The 15,907-nt window shown below is 42.5% G+C and overlaps 1 protein-coding gene and 1 long non-coding RNA gene across 5 annotated transcripts in view; one reads left to right on the forward strand and one right to left on the reverse strand.

Moving 5' to 3' along the window:
* Nucleotides 1–32: 32 nt before the first annotated feature.
* The window catches only part of LOC131102756 (uncharacterized), a 31,563-nt gene continuing 15,688 nt past the window's right edge, over nt 33–15,907 (forward strand). Inside the window, exons 1-5 of one of the 2 annotated variants that reach the window (XR_009119486.1) lie at nt 33–347; nt 2,775–2,909; nt 3,457–3,560; nt 3,935–4,085; nt 13,367–13,763. This is a non-coding gene — a long non-coding RNA (uncharacterized LOC131102756). The remainder of the gene's footprint in view (nt 348–2,774; nt 2,910–3,456; nt 3,561–3,934; nt 4,086–13,366; nt 13,764–15,907) is intronic. The other variant, XR_009119487.1, reaches the window with a different exon arrangement.
* On the reverse strand, nt 322–14,142 carry kdm8 (lysine (K)-specific demethylase 8). Of its 3 annotated transcripts, XM_058048263.1 has the most exons (9): nt 14,050–14,142; nt 13,918–13,981; nt 13,304–13,779; nt 13,052–13,224; nt 11,727–11,859; nt 11,595–11,663; nt 3,940–4,089; nt 3,674–3,766; nt 322–3,617 (listed from the first exon to the last, which is right to left on the reverse strand). In XM_058048263.1, exons 3-9 carry the CDS (start codon nt 13,757–13,759, stop codon nt 3,453–3,455), a joined length of 1,239 nt encoding a protein of 412 aa, XP_057904246.1. In that variant the 5' UTR covers nt 13,760–13,779; nt 13,918–13,981; nt 14,050–14,142; the 3' UTR covers nt 322–3,452. The 3 variants fall into 3 exon arrangements, with proteins under 3 accessions (XP_057904246.1, XP_057904248.1, XP_057904247.1); XM_058048265.1 differs by lacking the exon at nt 11,595–11,663; XM_058048264.1 differs by lacking the exon at nt 13,918–13,981 and having other exon boundaries at nt 14,050–14,136.

Raw genomic sequence — 15,907 nt, forward strand, 5'->3', positions numbered from 1 at the left:
TCATTTAAAATAATTGTCTTTTAAAGAAATTCTATACATATTAACCTTTAAAAAAATCGGCGGCGGGCTTCTGTCAAAGATAATTTTTGACTAGTTAGCTTAAAATTTGTGAAAGTTAACAAGTAAAAAGCCACACATGCTAGCAAGCTAAAGCTAAGGTTAGCCTATTTGACGTAACACGTGCTAAAGCTAATGTTAGCCTATTTGACGTAGCACATGCTAAAGCTAAGGTTAGCTTATTTGACGTTTTTTTCGATGAATAAAACTCTTAATATTGTTTTTATTGTATTCTTAAACGATGCAGGTGTATCTAATGGAACCTCTGCTGAAGAAAAAAGCCTTTCAAGGTGAGCCAAGTTGCTGCTTCAACGTCTCCAAGTGAACTTTATTCCATATTTAAAGCCGCGCACTTAATTATAACAAAACAAGACGAATGTTAATTAATTTACCCCAGAGTCTCCCAAAAAGCATGGAGACCATTAATCAAAAAAAAAAAAGGAGAGGACAAGAAGTAGTAAGGGAGAGGGTGGCGGTGATGCACATTACTTGTTTGGTAATTGAGTATTGATCACTTCATAAGTAGAGTAAGCAGATTTGCGCCATCTTAAGTCAATTGTGGGACTTACTGAAGCTAACGTTGGGAATCAGTCACCGTTCGTACAAGAACTTGTCCAATATACATTTGTACAATGCACACAGGATAGTCAAAACTACTGCAAGGTAGGATTTATAACGTGTGTGTGTATATGTATGTAAATATATACTAATATATTATTTTATCTTGGTTAACCCAACGTATTTTAGCGTCAAAGCAACAGCCAGGAACAATTACATATTTTATGTATTTACTTTTGCACTGTGTAGCCCACGTGACTATTGATAGTTTGCCTCCAGTCCTGTAGGTGGCAGCAGTGTCTTTATTTTAGACACACGTCCCCATCTACTGAGTGTGTTTAATTAGCAGTTATGTGGATTTGCAGCAAATTGATGTTACATTAGGGCTGCATGGTTGATGAGTGGTTAGTGCATAGGCCACACAGCTCGGAGACCTGGGTTTGATTACACACTTAGGCATCTCTGTGTGGAGTTTGCATGTTTTCCGGGTACTCCGGTTTCCTCCCATATTCCAAATACAGCTAGTTGCTAATTAGCGACTCCAAATTGTCCATAGGTATGAATGTGAGTGTGAATGGTTGTTTGTCTATATGTGCCCTGTGATTGGCTGGCCACCAGTCCAGGGTGTACCCCGCCTCTCGCCCGAAGACAGCTCGTCTTGTCGCCACCCTCGTGAGTATGAACGGTAAAAACGTTATGTATTAATATAAAATTAATATTTAAACATTATTAGAGACCTCTAGACATGAAATAACACCCCTATATTGACTTTAAAACTCTTTTTACCCAAATTTGTAAATAAAAGGAAATAAAACCTTTTAGGGACTGCACGGTGTACAAATGGTTAGCACAAGGCTTCACAAATAGGAGACCCGGGTTCAATTCCACCCTCGGCCATCTTTGTGTGGAGTTAGCATGTTCTCCCCGTGCATGCATGGGTCCACCAGTCCAGGATGTACCCCGCCTCTCACCTGAAGACAGCTGGGATAGGCTCCAGCACCCTCCGCGACCCTCATGAGGGTAAGCGGTAGAAAATGAATGAATTATATTTTAATTATGTTAATTGGTTCATATTCCATTCCTCTAGTTTGGTGAAAGCTGTTGATATAATTACATAAAAATCAAAGTAATTTAGAACAGAGATGTATTTGTGGCGGTTGTTGGGTGGGGACGACGACTGTCGATATTAGCATAATTGGTCATGACACATTTGCACCATCACATGACTAGATTTGTTGCTAGTTGCTTTTATTATTTTTTTTGAAGTATCAAAAGTATACACTGTACAAATTATCTGTGTCAAATCAACTGTATTTGTAGCGGTCCACATGTATTTGTGGCAGGCCGCCGCTAATACACAAATGTATGGGATTACAGCAATGCCTAAACTATCATGTGTAATCTAATTGATGCTGCCAGTGGTGATTGTTATGGCTGTTAAACGTCCTGTCCGCTTCCATTTAATCCAATCGCACTCGACGTTGATTTCCCCGAACGCCGCCACTCGCTCACTGAAATGCGCTCATCACACAGAATGGACTTCAGTGGTTTTCCTGCTGGTGGAAGTTCTAATTAGCCGCGGCTCGCTTCGCCAGAGGTCTCAATGTGCGCGTCTCAGAAAAGTCACTGAAAGCATCCGCAAAGTGTGTGTGTGTGTGTGTGTGTGTGCGCCCTGGGAGACGCTTCATTTGTTACTCCTCAGCTACGACCCTCTTTAACCAGAACCGTGTTTAGAACGGCACTGCGGTCCCTGCAGCTCGCTCGCCTCATTTGCAAGAATTATGGAAATAGCCCACCTGAGGATATTGGTGGGATTAAAAGGTTGAGAGTACAATTGAACACACACAAAAAAAACAAAATCCATTCAGTTGATTTCAAAGAACACTTAACTGCTGGTTTGTTTGTTTCTTTTACGCCATTTCTTACTCCGCCTTCATGGCTTCACACACAATAGTTGTTGCAATCATCAGCAGTGCAATTAAACTCATCATCCAGTGGCGTGCGATCATTGTTCACGGATCAGAGGTCCGCAGCGCTTGCACTTGTCCTGACATTCACCGCAATTATCCTCGCCTTCGCTCCCAATTCCAATCAGAGCCGTGATTGATTCCAATCCACGACTGGCAAGAGCGCAACTTATCCCAGTTTGTATTTTTCAGGGGGCGGCACGGCACGGCGGTCTAGTAGTGGTTAGCGCGCAGACCTCACAGCTAGGAGACCAGGGTTCAATTCCACCCTCGGCCATCTCTGTGTGGAGTTTGCATGTTTCCTCCCACATTCCAAAAACATGCTAGGTAAATTGTCCATAGGTATGAATGTGAGTGTGAATGGTTGTTTGTCTATATGTGCCCTGTGATTGGCTGGCCACCAGTCCAGGGTGTACCCCGCCTCTCGCCCGAAGACATCTGGGATAGGCTCCAGCACCCCCCAAGACCCTCGTGAGGAAACGTGGTAGGAAATGAATTAATTAATATTTTTTACTTGGCTGCACGGCGGGCGAGTGGTTAGCGCGCAGACACAGCTAGGAGACCTGGGTTCAATTCCACCCTCGGCCATCTCTGTGTGGAGTTTGCATGTTCTCCCTGTGCATGTGTGGGTTTTCTCCGGGTACTCCGGTTTCCTCCCACATTCCAAAAAACATGCTAGGTTAATTAGCGACTCCAAATTGTCCATAGGTATGAATGTGAGTGTGAATGGTTGTTTGTCTATATGTGCCCTGTGATTGGCTGGCCACCAGTCCAGGGTGTACCCCGCCTCTCGCATGAAGACAGCTGGGATAGGCTCCAGCACCTCCCTCGTGAGGAAAAAGCGGTAGAAAATGAATGAATGAATATTTTTCAGGACCACCAGAAGCTGACAGAGAAGCTTTGATCCAGAGATCGCACGTAATGCCAATGCTGGACCGGGATGAAGAGCACGTCTCCGGGATGCAGCACACATTCCAGGTACGGCGCTTTGGAGAACTCCGGGAAACGTTCCGTGTCGGGGTTCTCCACGTCCACCTGCCGTAAAGCGGTCAGTGTCAAAACGTCGTTTCAAAGCACATCTACACCTTTACCTGGCTGGTGTTGTGAAGGAGCTGAGAAGGATGTGGATAGAGCTTATCCGAGTCTTCTGGGGAGTACAGACGTATATATTTACGTCCAACCACCTGATGGAGGAAAAAGACGCAAAATGACCGCCGTGGTCTTTAATCAGCGCCGCCGCTATGGCTGTAGACAACCTCTCTCCTTAAGATGGCAGTAGCAAATCATCACAGTACCCCAACATCATTAATCTGGCTGGATTTTTAAAAAGCTGCCTAACTCTTGTTGCCAAGGTTACCTGTGCCAGGAAGTTCTGCTGAGGGTCCTGATGGAGGGGAGACACGGTGCCCGCAGGCCCGAACCACGCATTCACCGTCACGTCATCTTCGTCTCCATCACCCAGGCAGCAGTAATCAGGGAGACGGATGTCGTCCTTCAACTCCGGTATCTATGGCAACAGCATTTTTTTTTTAGATGATATCTACCAATTTGAGAACAGGAAGAACTTGTATTATTGAGACAAACATTTGTTGGTTGGGTGTTGTGGAAAAAATTTCTATCATCCCAAGTAGGATAGAGAATGCCTGAAATAAATACATAGCTTTGGCAGTTTTTATTACCTTTGCAAAACAAAGGGGTCAGACAACACACAGTATGCATGGCGGTCTGTAGGTGTCTGGCCAAAAGTGGCCTCTTGGTGGGAACTTTTATACTCCATAGCATGCAAATGAATTACATTACAAGAGAAAAGAGACTTTCTTGTCACTCCCCCGATGCCACCCTCATGTATGGGGGTTAGCCTTCACACCCATTCTTCTGGCACGGTTTGTCACACCCATGCGAGAGAACCTCCTAGGGTCAGCCATTTGGTGGGACATCCTGATGTCCCCTTTTCCCATGAAGGTAAAGCTTTGATCAAAGAATGACCTCCTCCGACACTGCCCCTAACCCCAGGTTACAGATAGCCTCCTGCTGTGCCACCATCTTTGAAGGAACAGCAGGATGTGCTCGGATACAAATGTTGAAGGTCCACAAAAGGCCATAAAGTCATTCACACAATGTGTAACCTAAGTTATACCTGTGAAATATAAAATTTTCCATCACACTCCTCCCTTTTGATTATTAATTAATCACGAATTACAGTACATTTACAGATAAACAAACATCAGACCAGGGTTGTCAGTAAATTAATTATCATGAAAGTTGGGAATGTGGAAAACCGTGTTATAATTTGTTCAATTGTTGCGATAGATGGTGGAGGTGTTGATCGACAGTCAGTTCAATTCATTTTGATATTTGGTGTCTGCCATGAGATTGGTTGGCAGTCAGTGCATCCTCTTGCCCAAAGTCTTCAACTTTTGTGGTAGATGCTGTCCGTATGATACCCACGATGTGGTAAACATGATGTGTATGGGTTGAGATGTTAGATTGCCGAATCACGTCGAAGTCCTTGTGCCTCCGTTGATGGCTTGCTGTTGTTCTATCGTGTTGTATTCAATCAGTCAGTCAGCCAGCCAGTCCTCTTGATTGAAGCACTCGTTCTTAGGTTGCCGGAGTTTGCGGTGCAAACTCGTGGACTCCATCCAAACACGCAGTTGAGAAGGTTGAGTGCGTCATGGACATTTCTTCCATTCTGTTTAGGTAGTGTCTTTCTGCCTTGACCAATCTGTGTGCAGGTCTCTCATATGACCACGCTGACAGTGGAGTCTTCCCTCTGCTGGAACTCCAACACGTCCTCTCTATGGCCCCCAGGGCCAACAGATGTCAGGTCACTCGACACCCACCAAGAACATAGAAAGAAATTAATGAGCAACACAACATTTTACATCTACGTCATACATGTCAGATGTGTTCTATACACATGACTAATCTCGAGAACAGTAGGCAACCTAAGAGCAGTAGGCAACCATCATGTAGTGTCTGACTGAATACCAACACTTTGTTCATATTTTGGCCATTGACGTCGATTGTAAATGAGCCTTAAAATTTTCAAATTGTCAGGAGAAAGCCCGCGTAAGCATGAGGAGAACATGAAACTCCACACAGAAAGGTTCTCAAACCTTCTTGCTGTGAGACAGCAGTGCTAATCACTCTGCCATCATGCCACCAATATCTATTTTAACTTTAATTTTAACATCCACCCTCTGCATTTAAGTTTTTGCCAAACAACACAAGGTTTCACTGAATTTAAACCAACACACCATCTGGTCTGAATTTGCATTAAGATGGACATTGTCACACTGTAGTAGTGTTCCTTGCTCACAGCTGGAAATTTGGGTTTCAATGGACCATTTGCTCTCATTAGCATGACCATTGGCACTATGGAAGGCAAAGTACCAAATACAGTAATATAGTAAAGAAAAAACAAGATACAGTAACTTACCAAAGTCTTCAGCGTGTTGTACAATCCATGGAGTGTCATTACTACTGCTGATCACTGATCATTATCAACCTCTCATGTTAGAACTCATACCTACCTTTGTTTCACTCACTTTGGTTTTGGAGAAACCAATTCTAGCAAAAAAAATATATCATGTCCAATTGTTAACAATGATTATTCAACAAAATGACAATCTCCCCCCTTTTGACACATGTACTTCCCATGTGTCAACTTCCAAAAGCATTGGCAGTTCCCTGTAAAATCAAATGATGGTTATCTTTTTTATACATCTGCAAACAGTAATCTGTGAAGCTGGACAACATCAAACAAAGTTCGACAATTCAAACTCTGGATCCTGAAGAAGTGTCCTGTTGAACAAACTGAAGTTAATGATGACACACCCTTCCAGGTGTGTGAATGACTTCAAGTGTTACAGTGTTAATGTTAGTACATGTTAGTACTGTTAAACAGTTTTAAACAAAAAAGATGTCACGTTTCGGCCATATATGACATGTCTTCTCCTCCTCCAGGAGAATGTGCTTTCCTAATGTGGAACAATGAAGGTTAGGCTGGAATGGTTCATAGTAATTGATGTCTCTCCACAACACAAGAACAACCCTGAAAGAACAATTAACACATTTCAATTTCAGTCAATTAAAATTTTTGTCCCAGTCCACTGTCCCCCATGAAGAACCCTGCTGTCGGTGTGTCGCACTCATAGTCGTCATGTCAGGATGTCATTTGCAACACTTAAAAGGTCCAAGTTCCTTTGAAAGTCGGATTGTCCTAATTTACAAGGCCTTTTTCGGAATAGCTAATTTTTAGATGAAGGTTCTGCATACCCTAAATGAACTATCTACATTTTAGCAGATTTAATTTATGCCTATTGATGCTAAAAGAGCAGAACAGCCTAATATGTTCTTTGAATGCGTCTATTAGTAAACTAATCATTGGGTTTGTTCTGTATTGCAATACATTTGTTTCCTTTTTCCAAAGTGATGGTCAGGGATGGCTTCAGCCTCACATTCACACTCACACAGACAAACAAGACAACACAACAATGAAAAACCAGCTGGACAGTCCTTTCTGAGTGTATTTTTGCCGAAAACACTTTTCAAAAAATCCAATTTAGGACTGTAATAAATTAGCAAATTGTTTGTGCATTCCCAATCGAATGTAGAATAGCATGCTTGTACAAAAAAGGCCCACAATATTCCATTTGTCACTGTGTCTCTTTTAGATAGAGACCCATGAGGAATGGAATCATTGACGTCAAAAAAAATGGTACCTGAGTACCCCAAATGTGCATCAAGGCAGCACCTATGCCCAGAACAAAATATTTGTGAGATAAACATTCCCTAAGCAGCTATCCCTATGTCAATATATTTTATCAAATTTCTCATCACCATAGAAAGGTATGATGTGCATTGAAGACCTTGCAGAGCATCAATTTGCATTAATTGTATGTGTGTGTGTGTGTGTGTGTGTGTGTGTGTGTGTGTGTGTGCGTGTGAGAAAGTACATTCTTAACCTCCTCCACCAGTTGAGCACTCATGTCACCAGTTTGCATCTTCCTTTGATATGCATACAGCTGATTGGCCTCTTGCTTCACCAAAGTGTGAACATCAGGGTCAGTGTGAGTTTTTACACCTTCACCTCCATCTGAATTAGAAAATAGGCCATTTGGTCCTTTACACCATATACCAACAAACCTAATTTTTGAAGTTGAATTTTCTCTTAAACAGAAAATCCAATGGTGACTTGTCTTTGGTCCACTTCACCTGACTGGCCAACAAAGTTAACATAATTGCCATTCAACTTTGGAGAGGTTAGGAATTTGTCACTCTTAGTGAGTGTGTTTCATCAGAGTCGAAAGGAAAAGAAATAACCATATTTTGTATACTAAGTCTTCTTATAGCATATTCTAAAAGAGAGAAGTAGATCATATCCTACATAGTTATCAGCAAGAGGGGCTGATTTAAGCCAAGACTCTAAACAAAAGGAAGAAAAGGACAGAGCATATGGATGTGTATGTGTGTGTGTGTGTTACTGTCAACTTCAGTATCATCCTTGGCATCAGATGAGTCAGAGTAGGCATGATCCCATCACGCTCCACCTCCTTGCTTCCTTCCACCATGTTTGTTAAGAAAGTCCTCCATCAAGTCTTTGGTCCAAAGTCTCCTTTTGCTGCACATGCCAGGGTCATATTGCTGTCCCAGTCTCTTCTCTGGATGTCCTCCTTGCAGGTGGCCATTTGTTGCCACCCATTGATTCTGGTACATGGCTTGTCCTTGCATCAAAGGTGTGATCCATCCGGTCAAAAGTGAGATCCATCCAGTTCTAATTCGGCCACATTCCGCTTTAGTGGCTGGTGATGTGATTGTCGTCACCGTGAACACCATGTCAGCAAACGTCTTCAGAACTCCTCAGTCGTCAAGGAAAGTGGGACAACTTCACTAAACACAAGCAGGGCTGTTATGGCCTCCCCACACGCCTTCCTTACACCACTCATGGTCTCCACCGTCAGTTACAGGATACTTGCTAAGCATCCGTTTGGATACGAGCGACAATGCATGTCTGGAAGGGATCGTTTGCAGTTAGAACACAGCTCATGTGATGGATCTTCTTCAGGTCTTGGTGAAGATGAAACTGGACATAATGGCATGGCTGATGATATTGGACTCATCGTGCATGTTGTTGTATCAGGATGTTGTTGTCAGGTTGTTGGCAGAGCAAGGGTGGAGGTGTGCGATCAAGATCATGGTCCACTCTGAGACACTGAGGCACTGTAGGAGAAAGAGAAGGAAGACCTATTCTGAGAAGTCTTGTCTGTTCTTTTCATGTCAGTGTGTGTTGCAGATCTTCATCATCTATGTAACGATCATCATTACAAGTCTTAGTTGCAAGCCGTGCTCTCTGCCCTCAATGGTTTTTAGCCTTTTTCATTTTTTTTTTCCCAACGAGTCCATGCCCTAAACACAATTCTTGAATGCTCTTTGATTTTCTCTCAAATAATATTTTTTTCTTTTAAACAATGCAATGTGATGTTTTCCCTTATCACCATTTTTCCCAACAAAAATCTCACTTATCTATTTTGTTTAACTCACTTTCTCTTGTTCTCAAAAGTTCCCCATATTAGTGTTTTTTTTTTTTTTATGCATGCTTTCCTCATTTTTTTTTCTTTACCTATAGTTGCATGTTTACCAGATTTCCCATATTTACAGATGTCACTCGGTTGTGCACAATTCCCTTAAGACAAGGTCGTCACCCCGAATCCGTGTTGTTCCTTCGGCACAATCCACGACAAAGCCGAGCTGTATCCAATGAATAATGCGTAATCCACTCTTTATCACTTCAAGATTTTGTTCGCATTAATGTATATCCAATATACAATTGTGCATGATTCACTCCTATTGTCTAATCTATTACTATCTATTAATATATTACTGAGGTCTCATTAGCACAAAACAGCTACAAGCGCAACTCACTCTTTGTTGTTACAGAGGTCTTGTTCGCCAAATGGTGCGCGACTCACTCACAATTTTTTGGTTTATTTTTTATATTATTGAGGTCTTGTCCGCCCATACCATGCGTAACTCACTCAATGTTGTTACTGAGCTCTTATTAGCATGAAAGTATACCCAGTATACTCTGATACGCGATTCACTCATGTTCCAGAGATCTTATCCGTACCGACAAGTGACCAAATGTGCATATGGGAAACACTACAACACTTACATATAAACATGCAACTAATGCTCAAATATAGTAATTATTTCAGGATTCTCACCATCAAAAAAAAAAACGTAGTTCCACTCTTGATAAGAGATTCCAGTGGTGATGGTCTGGAGTCCTGGACGGTCAGCCCTGAAAATCTCTAGTCAATGTCAATGACAGAGAGGCTGGAGGAAAAAATTAATTCCAGGATGATCAGTCGCTGTCCGCCACAGGTCCAGATCCAATCAGCCAAGGAATCCCACTTCTGACACCAAATTGTTGTGGAAAAAATTTCTATCATCCCAAGTAGGATAGAGAATGCCTGAAATAAATACATAGCTTTGGCAGTTTTTATTACCTTTGCAAAACAAAGGGGTCAGACAACACACAGTATGCATGGCGGTCTGTAGGTGTCTGGCCAAAAGTGGCCTCTTGGTGGGAACTTTTATACTCCATAGCATGCAAATGAATTACATTACAAGAGAAAAGAGACTTTCTTGTCACTCCCCCGATGCCACCCTCATGTATGGGGGTTAGCCTTCACACCCATTCTTCTGGCACGGTTTGTCACACCCATGCGAGAGAACCTCCTAGGGTCAGCCATTTGGTGGGACATCCTGATGTCCCCTTTTCCCATGAAGGTAAAGCTTTGATCAAAGAATGACCTCCTCCGACACTGCCCCTAACCCCAGGTTACAGATAGCCTCCTGCTGTGCCACCATCTTTGAAGGAACAGCAGGATGTGCTCGGATACAAATGTTGAAGGTCCACAAAAGGCCATAAAGTCATTCACACAATGTGTAACCTAAGTTATACCTGTGAAATATAAAATTTTCCATCACATTGGGGTTAGACGATATGGACAATAATTGAAAAAGAACGATGCCAGCTTCAGTTAAATCCGAAATGAAATAATATGGGATGGCGAACACAAAGCATGGTTACTAATCAGTCAATTATTAGCTTGACGAGCTGCCCTTTCGGAAAAGGTCGACGCCGACCACACAAACTCCACAGTAAAATGTGTACAAAAATCGACAGTGGAGTGAGAATAAATCATCGTTATTTGTATTTAATATATTTTTTACTTGGCTGCACGGCGGTCGAGTGGTTAGCGCGCAGACCTCACAACTAGGAGACCCGGGTTCAATTCCACCCTCGGCCATCTCTATGTGGAGTTTGCATGTTCTCCCCGTGGTACTCCGGTTTCCTCCCACATTCCAAAAACATGCTAGGTTAATTAGCGACTCCAATAGGTATGCATGTGAGTGTGAATGGTTGTTTGTCTATATGTGCCCTGTGATTGGCTGGCCACCAGTCCAGGGTGTACCCCGCCTCTCGCCCCAAGACAGCTGGGATAGGCTCCAGCACCCTTGCGACCCTCGTGAGGAAAAGTGGTAGAAAATGAATGAATGAATATTTCTTACTTGGCTGCACGGCTGTCGAGTGGTTAGTGCACAGACCTCACAGCTTGGAGACCTGGGTTCAATTCCACCCTCGGCCATCTCTATGTGGAGTTTGCATGTTCTCCCCGTGCGTGCGTGGGTTTTCTCCGGGTACTCCGGTTTCCTCCCACATTCCAAAAACATGCTAGTTGCTAATTAGCGACTCCAAATTGTCCATAGGTATGAATGTGAGTGGGAATGGTTGTTGTTGTCTATATGTGCCCTGTGATTGGCTGGCCACCAGTCCAGGGTGTACCCCGCCTCTCGCCCGAAGACAGCTGGGATAGGCTCCAGCACCCCCGCGACCCTCGTGAGGATAAGCGTTAGAAAATGAATATTTTTGACTTAGTTATCACTTATTTGACATTAGTCAATATTTTGTCCACATTTACCGACGGAGCCTGAGCTTACCTGCTCAAACAGCTGATGCTGAGCTAGATAGCCACAGATGGTCGCCGCCCCCTCCTGTGAGGTCTCTCTCTGCACCCAAAAATTATTTATTTATTTAATTCCATCTACAGTATCCATAAAGTACCGACTTACCGTTTTTGAAACATATCTGTCGATGAATTCACTCAGCGTCATCAGCTTTTGGGACCACTCCTCGTCCGTGTACCTGGAGCCCACCTCCACGGGTACGGTCCGACACCCCGCCACGGCCCTCAAGTAGTCTACACTTTGGGGGGGGAAAAAAGAATATTCCATTCGCGTGTGTGCCATTGCCGCCTGATTTTATTATTCCCCTGCCTGGGATCAGTTTACACTCAATGGTGCACTTGAAAGCAATGAAAGAGAAAAGTGGCGAGCAGCAGCTGACTGTCCGCCATGGAAATGGTCAGACGTCCTTCACATCTAGCGTCTGCAGCTTTTCAGTCCACTCAGTCGGATAAGTGCACTTAGCTGCTCGACAAGTGCAAATCAGCTTGATTACACGAGTGTTTAACAGCGCTGGAGGGCGAATAACTGCTGGACACGGGGACAAACTGTTTGCACTTTTACTTGCTATTATTACAACGTTACTTCTGGCAAGGAGTCTTACTAACATTTTTTTGTGGTGATCTGCGACTTATGTACGAATTTTGATACATCACCATATGAGACATTCAACCGGGTGAATGGCTTGTGCATCTAATAAATAAAATGAAATTAATTAAAATTAAAAAAATTAACAAACATTAAATAAAAGTAAATTAGCTCAAAGCATAAAGCATATGTATAAAGAAAATGCAGAAACAATAGTTTGAGGTATTCATTCAGATATTTTATAACTATTTAAAAATAAATAAATAAATAAAATAATTATATTTTGCAGTAATATTTGAATGCAAACAGATATACAAACATTTAAAATATATTTATTAAACAGAATAAAAAAAATAAATGACAAAAGAAATAATCAAAAATTAATTATAATCTAAATTATTATATAATGTAATATATTACACCATGTGTTGTTATACTAATAATAAGAATGTAAGATACAAATTTGCTATGGTATGTAGGGTTGGAATCTGCAATGTCAGTCCAGATTTAATCTGGATTTGCTCCAAATTCCACATTTGGAGCCATTTCTAATTTCTCTATGGTAATCCTAATCTATATATATATATATACTTTTAATGTGTGTATATGTACTGTATATATATTTGCAAAATCTAATCAGATTAGGTTGTAATTTGTTTCTGCAGAATCTTACGACCCCCCCTAAAAAAAGTGCATCTGCATATTCTGAGTACTTATTTAAATACATTATTTTACCTCATGCAATTAGTCTTAGAACACAGAACATTTCTATGCTAATATGTTGGCCATTAAAAGCAGTTTATATTGTAAAAAGGCATAAAGAAATGAATGATAAAAACCCAAACCTCCAGGGGTGCTCATTGAGAGCAGGCCAGTGTTCAATGGTCCCCTCAAGGACCACAGCTTTGAGGGGAAGCAGGTAGTTGTTCTTGAAGCTCTCCAGAGATGGACATTGAACTCTGGGAATTGCCACATCTTCTCGGATGAGCGGGACTTCTGGACACGTCGTCTTAATTCTCTGTTGGAATAGAATCTTAATGAGGCGTTGTTTTGGTCAAATATGCAAAGTGCACACAAGAGAAAACCACAACACTGACCTTGACCTCTGGGTCTTCTCTTCCATACTCATTTTTGGTGTCTTTGCTGACTTCCTTCTGAAGAACTTGGACCAGAAGTTGCAGTCTATCGTCCATGATGGCCGCACCCATGAGGAGACCCATGTCACAGGTACGGATAGCCTGCAGGAGGTCCTCCTCTGTGGGCTCCTCTCGACACAGGCCGCACACCTTGAAGAGGCAGCCGTAAGAGTACACCCGTCTCCACTCCTTGTCCACGTGACGCCAAGTTCCCGTGTTGAGCTTCTCCCAGGAGATGTCCAGGATGATCTGAGCATTGAGCAGGCGACTGGTGGAGCTGGTGTCGGCGTAGAGCTGCTGCCTGGACCGCCTCAGCATGTCCACAACGCTGGCCTCCACTTTGTCATTAAAGTGCAGCAGGAAGTGGTCCTCGTCGGCCGGAAGTAGAGCAGAGATCTTTGACCAGAGGACTGCCATGGAGGTGAGCAATGACACACCTGATGGCACAGTGAAAGGTGCATTTACGTTTTATTCATAGCATATAAGGCACCACCTCTGATATCCTGTTTAAAATGTACATTTACCCCAACAGTAGTGAACGTATCTACACACTACGCACATAATGTTATGTTTACCTTGTCGAAGCGCCACTCGTTATTAGCGATTAGCTTAAACGACAGCCGTTGCTTGAACGACAGCCTGAAAATAGTACATACAATAAATTACATAAAATATAAAAGTTCCCGTTGTAATATTTTTATAATTACCGGTGGGGTTAAGGCAGAACAATTATTCCCGAACGACACAGAAACTCAGAAATTCAGTGCTCCAGCAGCGGTAGCCATGCTTTGGGTGTGTCGATATCAACAAACCGGAGGGAAACTGTGACTCGTCAAATATTGGTTCCGCCGTTTCCAATTTGCTCTGAAACTGAAAAATAAAGCATATCTGCTCATGTGAATGTCTAATTTAGTTCTAAATAATTATATATAATATAGTTTAAACAATCGTAAATGTTTTTAAAGTGTCAACAATTGTCATTTGTTGAAAATGGCATGAAACAATTGTCATTTGTTGACAATTGTCAACACAAAAAAGGATCCAAAATGAATGGTACACACAGTACAGTTACACATTTAGCCATATAGAGTTTGTGTTTGATCAAATGTTCAAAAAAGGTAAATACAGGGGTATACACACAAATTATAGAGAGTAACTCCAGACTGTTACACATTTAGTTTTCCCTTTTTCTGTGACAGCAGCAGCTTTTATGTAAATAGCATCTATTCCCAGAGGGCGGAATGATATGTATAGTGTCTCCTCGTGCAAAGCTAAAACAATAATTGGATTTGTCTTCCCGATGTCACTGAGATAGTTGAGCTCTTTTGTATGCGATTGATTTTTCAGCGGGGTGAAGTCTGAGCAAACATGATAGGGGACCCCTTCGGCAGGCAAGTCTGGGAACCTGAGTGAGCGCGACACCATTATCAAATGTCAAACACTATGAAATTCAAATATTCCGCCTGCAAAATGTTCCTTTATGGAAAGAAGCGAGCCACGTTTCCAAGAATCACAGGCAGGATGTTTGAGTGATTCATGCGCATCTCTTTTACTTGCACCGATTCGAGGGGGAGGGGGGAGTTTAATTCTGTTGCTTTTTAGACTAAAAGGGATAAAACAAAACGTTGTTTGAGAATATCATGAATAAGATTAAGGTTAATGTCGGGGAGCAGACAAAACTTTCCAGAGCTGCTGCATCTTCAAAGAGGGAAAAAACTATCACAAGGAAGCTTCTTGGTAACACAAGTCTCTGTTTTAAGATGAGACTGCAGTGAGGGATGGTCTCAGCTGCTCAAACATACTCCATTTGTTTCTGGATGGGATGCTGGGATGATAAAGCTCACACTCCTTGATGTGCGGACTGTGTGTGTATATGTATCACCTACAGTAGTAATGCTGGTGGGGGGGGGGGGGTAGAGATGTATTATTCAGATACATCTCACACTTGCCTGTAAGAAGCCATGAGGGTGACGCCACTCTCAGGGTCAGAAGCCCGTCTGTGTTTGATTCAACCGCCTGCTGGTGGTCAGCTGCAGTACCTTTCATCACTGGGTGGATGTGTTTCCTGAGACCTTCTTGATGTTGGTGCATTTTATTTTGAAATAATCAGTTGGAGCTGTTTGCAGTAAAGCCCTTTGAACTGAAAATGGGTAAAAAAATTTGTGTAGTTTTTAGGCAACAATGGCAATTTATCCCCAAAGTAGCTTGCATAAACAGTCGGTCAACCCGCTCAGTTTATTCATTCATTCATTCATTTTCTACCGCTTTTTCCTCAGGAGGGTCGCGGGGGTGCTGGAGCCTATCCCAGCTGTCTTCGGGCGAGAGGCGGGGTACACCCCGGACTGGTGGCCAGCCAATCACAGGGCACATATAGACAAACAACCATTCACACTCACATTCATACCTATGGACAATTTGGAGTCGCCAATTAACCTAGCATGTTTTTGGAATGTGGGAGGAAACCGGAGTACCCGGAGAAAACCCACGGGGAGAACATGCAAACTCATGTGGAATTGAACCCTGGTCTTCTAGCTGTGAGGTCTGCACGCTACCCACTCTACCACC

Source organism: Doryrhamphus excisus, chromosome 15 (genome assembly GCF_030265055.1).
Source record: "Doryrhamphus excisus isolate RoL2022-K1 chromosome 15, RoL_Dexc_1.0, whole genome shotgun sequence".
Classification (NCBI taxonomy): Eukaryota; Metazoa; Chordata; class Actinopteri; order Syngnathiformes; family Syngnathidae; genus Doryrhamphus; species Doryrhamphus excisus.